We start from the raw sequence: 5,849 nt of genomic DNA, 5'->3' as shown, positions 1-5,849 counted from the left end.
AGCCGAACCAGTGCTTGGATAGCTTCTAGGATCGCCACCTGGTATTGTCGGATAAGTCTTCACAACTTTATTGTTCACATAATCAAGCAGAATAGCTCGATTATTAGCAAAAATAAATAAGTTTCCATCAACATTAAGGAAAACAAAAGGATAGAGATTGTTCTCTACTCCACGGTCATTGGTTTCAGACAAGAAAGGCAACTTGATGGTGTTCTCGACAACATTTTGAGGGATAAACTCGTAGTTAAATTGTCCGCGACCACCGACAATAATCTGTTTGCCATTTGGCAAAACATGGTTAGAGGCATACCATCTTTTGGCTGCCAATCCATTTGGTATTTCTTGCCAATCGCAGGTGCTGCATGGGCTAAAAACCCTGACCCTACGTTCACCGTCATTGAAACCACCGGTTTGGACCAAATTTCCGTCAGGCATGATAGCGCCTGAAGAGCACCAAACGTCGGTTTGGACCGTGAGAGCCCTGAACTTGTTGGTCAAAACATTGTACTCAACTGAATGAGCGGTGCAATCTACTTTGAGAGCTGTGTCAGTTGGGTCAGTACGACATTTCCCATTTGGCAATGGCAAATTAGATTTGCCAAAATCAGTTCTGTCAAACATGACAACACGGTCGTTTCTAAGGAGTTGCATGTGCATGGCTGAGACGCCAATGCTTTTCTGTAGAAGCTGCCAGCGGCCGTCGGCTGCGGAGGTGAGGATAAGGTGACATGGCTGTGAGGCAAAGAGGAGTTGAAGTAGGAGGATTGAGAAAATGAATGTTGGGGTCATGTTTGATTGGATTGGAGGGGTTTTTGCTTTTGTTTTATGGGTGTCAATTATTTGCCGCCGTAGTACTGTGGGCTGTTGCTGATCAAGGTTGTCTACTGGTTGCTCGTTATAAATGCCTCCTGAAGCAGAGAAGGAATGAAGGTTTGAAAATCACACACGCATGTGTGACGCGTGTCAGTCTTGTTCTGGTTAGTAAAGATGATGGTTTTTTGGTTTTAAAATTAGGCAATATAGGGGGAAAGATGAATAAATGTCCCACGGTTTGAATTCGGCTCATTGTTTTGCTGGTAATATCTTACTCCGAAGTTGGATGACGTGTTGTCTTCTTTCTGTGGAGTCTACATCAGACGTTAATTAATTAATCCTTCGGAGTTGAATGTAATAAAAATTTACAAGGCTCGACTTGGGAGAGATGCGACTTTACAAGCAAAAGGATTTTAAATGACCAGTTCTGCTTCAGAGATACCCTGCCAAGAGTCAGATAGTTACCCCCTGGTTGACTGATTTCTCAACACCATGGACCAGGCCATAGGACGTCCTTCGAAATGACACCCCAAAGAGCCAAATCTAGACAGGTGGGGACTGTAAGTGACTAATTTACAGAAGCCAATTGACTCTGCAAAAGAATTAATGGCTACCCTCCAACCTATATTCGAGTTTTTGTTTTCTCGGGGTTAAACTGGTCTGCAAATGATATTTTTAATTTAATTAATATGAACTTTTTTTGTAAAAAAATAAAAAAATCAGCTCAAAGTCTGAACCTGTTCTGTTCTTTGTCAACCGGGAAATTCAATTAGGTAAAAATATTGTGATAAAGAGTAGTACATGAACCTTTTCATGAAATCTCGTAATAATTGAACTGGTTGGTCATTCAATCGCTATGGAAATCGAAAGCCTCCATACCCAAGATGTGCAAATGAAAATAGAGTATATACAGTGTTCATGAATAATTAAAATGTTTGGAAATATTGGAACCTCAATGAGCTGTGCAATCTTTTTTTGTGTTCTCATGTTTTATATTAATCCTGACAAAACTATTTATTTATTTGTTATGTCGTCTCTCAGAGTCAGCTGTTTTGCCATTCTTAATTAGGTGTAACATTAGTTTTAAGGGGACAAACAAAACAAGACCTTAGACTTTGCAACATTCTATCCATTGAATGAGATATAGATTGACCTCCCAAGATTCTGCAACATTCTTTTGTTTATTTGTTTTCCCACTGCATTTTCTTCACGTTGCTTGCCCCCTTGATAACTTCGGGTTACTTTGATCAGGACTTCAGAACGTTGGGTATGAAACTTATTTTCTTCAAAGAAGCAAGAAAGAAAAGAATACGTAAAATACATAATCATGATTAAAATGCTTTGTCAACCGAAATATTCGAGTCAAGAGAATTTTGCTGGTTGATTAACCTAACCCAAGAAATATTCTCTGAATTTATAAATAGTAATAAGTTCTGATATTCTCTACTAAGAACTGGGATTTCAACTTCCAATTCTATACATTATCCTCATCGTCAGGTCAAAATTCTGACAATGGGAAAATTTTGCTCTCATCTGTTTGACAAATGCTACGTATTTGACATGGATAGCTGATGCCTGCTGGTCTAATGCAGAAGGATAATCATAGGAAAGTAGTGAAACACTAACTTCGTAAGCCTTCAACTTTGATATATTTCTGGGCTTTATAAAGCGTTGACATTTGTTCTTCTTACAGTTTTAGCTATTATATAATAAACCAGGTGCTTAACATATATATAAAATATATTTATGATATGTATAAAGATATAATAAACTAAGTCAAACAACATTTCTTTTCCTTGGAAGATTAGTGCTTCCAATGGATTAGCTTCTTTTGAAGATTATTGTTTATGGCGATTTACTTGGAAAAGAAATTCGATGATTGGGTAGCTGCTGTGTTACTATCATGATCAGTGTTCAGATTGATGAAGTCAGATCATTTAAAACCTAATATTCGATTCCCAAAATGTCTTTATCTCTTGCTCCCAGACGTTTTCTTGCTTGAATTTGTATTGGGCTTTGGCATGCAGATTTTCAACTTGTCTTAGTTTTATAATGCATTTCAAGAATCTAAAGTCCCTCGGAATAATCCTTTAAAACACTTCAAGGTGGTAACGGACATAGCTAATTTGATTATTGCTGCTAATACAAGAAAAATTATTGTATTATAAAATTATATATATAGATATATAACTATCAGAATTATAATATAGCTCTTAATTAGATACGCTGATGACAAGCTTATTTCAAATTAATCAATTCCTTGTACAGTTAAAGACATAAACCTTTTACTAATCCTCAGTCTCAAACAACTATCATTGCAATGCAGACATTGATTAATCTTATCCAAGCCCATGCCTAGCCCTTCGTCCTAGTACCCTCCATCACCAACCTCACGCCAACGGACCGTTCGCTCCTGGAATGGTTGCTGGCTCGCTGCTGCGTCGTTTAAGCTAAAAAAAAATTTCTATGGACTAACGCCCTCCTGATATCTCCAATGGCCCAGAAATAGAGCTAAGTTAGCCTATTGGGTCAGGCTTAAACTTGTCGTTTTGAGCTGAGGCCCAAGATAATGTGGCTTTAGAGATCATGAAAGTTGCCATCTAAGCTCCTTTGCTCAGCCATAAAGTCAAATTTCATTAAGTTGGACTTGGTTAGAGCTCTGTCGTTTCGGCCTTTCTTTTGTATTTCCCTGTTCTCAGGCAGGCGTGCATGCAGGATCTGCGTCAGGTGAGCTGGCTTATCAGTCTTTATTTGATGCAGTCAGTGAGACCCATGGCTGGATGGTCCATCATCTATATACATGATGCAAGGCAACGCAACGATGGCATCTCCATGTGCCTCTTCTCTCGCACATCTACTCCTTCGTTAACCTTTTATTTATTTATTTCAGTAGAAAGCTACTCCCGCTTTGCAGTTTTCAACAATTGGCAAAGACCCCACTCTTCCTGTCCTCCACTTAAATTCAAGAACCTACGTGCAAAATATAACTTCACATGGTTCCTATTATTATGCTGAAATCCACATTCCTATTTCCCTATCTCGTAGACAATATACCAAACCCGTCATTCTATTTATGGTGGCATATACTGATCTTCATCTACTTCATGGTGACTGGTTATATGGTTCTGCTAAGAGGAAATTAAGCCAAATTTGCAGACCCTTACTAACAACTTGTGCCCGTGAACTTTGATTCCTGGAAAGTTCCCAACAGCCCCGTGACACTAAAGGCCACACCCACACGCACACAATTTCTAGAAAAACCATCGGTTTCTCCCTCTCAAGAACAAGTAGTTGTCCCGATTCTGTCATTAATTATCCAGCTTTTGATCCAACACAACCTTTAAACTTCTCCCTCCAATATAAATACATGAATGGCATATATTAATATATATATATATATATATATATATATTCTGTCATATATGAATGGCATATAAATCACTGTATGTCATGCTAAAACAAACAAAACGAGAAGGAGATCAGAAAAAGGTTGAAATTCATAGAGAATAGGCCGACTTAGTTTAGAGAAAGGTCGGCTTGGTTTGTACATGACGTTCTGTCAATGTCAGCTCGAAGAATCGACTGGTCTTTGCATTAAATCATCTTTGATATGGAACAAGTATTTGACCGAATTCTTTGTCCGACTTCTCCTCATAAAGCTAGTGCAACAGACAGGATATATAACAACAACAACCAATCCCGCATTAATAGTTTGGTTGGTCTTGGTTGCTATTGCTATTTGTGTGAAGGCCTACAATTTCATGGAGAATCCTGAAGCCATGACCAATGCTATAGTAAAGTAAAGAACAGAAAACAGCTGCAATAATAATGTTTTCCGCATGAAAAAATGGAGGAAGGGAAGAAATTTAACCATACAAAATAATTAACTCAATTTGAGGCATAAATTTAACCATAATGACTGCTTAGCAAGTTACAATTAAAGTTAAAATGCAAGGGAAGATAAGAACAATTGATTAAAACAAATCCTCTTTATTGATCGAGCTTCGTAAATACACTTGGTTTTGTAGAGGACAAAGTTACAAACATGGTATCCTAATTCTATAAGAGCAATTTACAGAGATTGCTGAATATACAAAAACAAAAAAAAAAACCAACTAAGTCACGTCGAGAAGAATAATAAGAAGTGTACAGATGGGAACAAATATTTTATGAACATACAAACCTTTAATTTGGATATTTTGAATGAGTCTTTTGCATTTCCTTTACCGCAATTTGACCCAAATGCCTTGGCTTGGAATGCCTTGATGAACCACAAATAAAAGATAAAACCCAGCCGGTGCAAGATTATCCGAACGTGGCGTTGTGACGTCAATGTTATACGTTGATTTCCCCGACGCCGTCACTTTGTCATTTCCAAGTACGAGTACCCTTTGATTCATGGAGAATGAATGTGTAGTAAAAGATGGTGCTACCATTGTTACCGAAACCAAATTTGGAGCTACTTTACCCGTGATCACCACTTGAACGGTTAACTTTTCCCCGTATTGAATCCCGGACGAAGACTTCGGAGCAACGATTGTCGGTCGCAAAGTATTGAATTTAGAGTCTAAATATGCTGGAGAAAATGCCTCTAAGCTTAGTTCTGTAGGGAAAAGGACTCCCGTAAAGTTGTAAAACGTGTGGGGATTACTTCCACCAACTAAAACTCGCCCGTCACGAAGTAAAACTGCTGTGGAGTGGTACATCCTAGGAATTGTTGTCGGGGTTTGTGTCTCGAACCGTGACCCAATTTTATTATCGGGCAGGTACAAGACTGGACTTAAAACAGGGTTCCGACCCAATTCCCATCCTGCTGATCCAGAACCTGCCCCGTTGATAATCAAAACCTTGCCGTTTGGGAGCAAAATCATGTCACTCATAACTCTAGCCATGGGCATAGTCTCCATGACCCACTGTGGGTTGGGGTCGGTTATTGTCATCCTCGCGCAAGTCTTCAAGGCTGCAATGAATTTACCTCTCACGGCTTGGAGATAAGATCCTTTAGGAGCACCCCCACAAACCAAAACTTCAGCTTG

General features: G+C 38.8%; 1 protein-coding gene and 1 pseudogene across 1 annotated transcript in view; both read right to left on the bottom strand.

Annotated features, from left to right (window-relative positions):
- LOC110416540 (aldehyde oxidase GLOX-like) overlaps positions 1-794 on the bottom strand; it is a 1,329-nt gene extending 535 nt beyond the window's left edge. The window contains exon 1 of the mRNA XM_021428546.1: positions 4-794. Within this exon, the coding sequence (XP_021284221.1) occupies positions 4-789 (786 nt within the window). The 5' untranslated portion in view covers positions 790-794. The remainder of the gene's footprint in view (positions 1-3) is intronic.
- A 3,989-nt stretch (positions 795-4,783) lies between these two features.
- Positions 4,784-5,849, bottom strand: part of LOC110416539 (aldehyde oxidase GLOX1 pseudogene) — a 1,484-nt pseudogene continuing 418 nt past the window's right edge.

This window comes from Theobroma umbraticum, unplaced genomic scaffold (genome assembly GCF_002168275.2).
Source record: "Theobroma umbraticum cultivar Fairchild unplaced genomic scaffold, ASM216827v3 scaffold_51.0, whole genome shotgun sequence".
Lineage (NCBI taxonomy): Eukaryota > Viridiplantae > Streptophyta > Magnoliopsida > Malvales > Malvaceae > Theobroma > Theobroma umbraticum.
The sequence above is the reverse complement of the archived record's forward strand: the minus strand, read 5'-3'. Positions and strand labels throughout refer to the sequence as shown.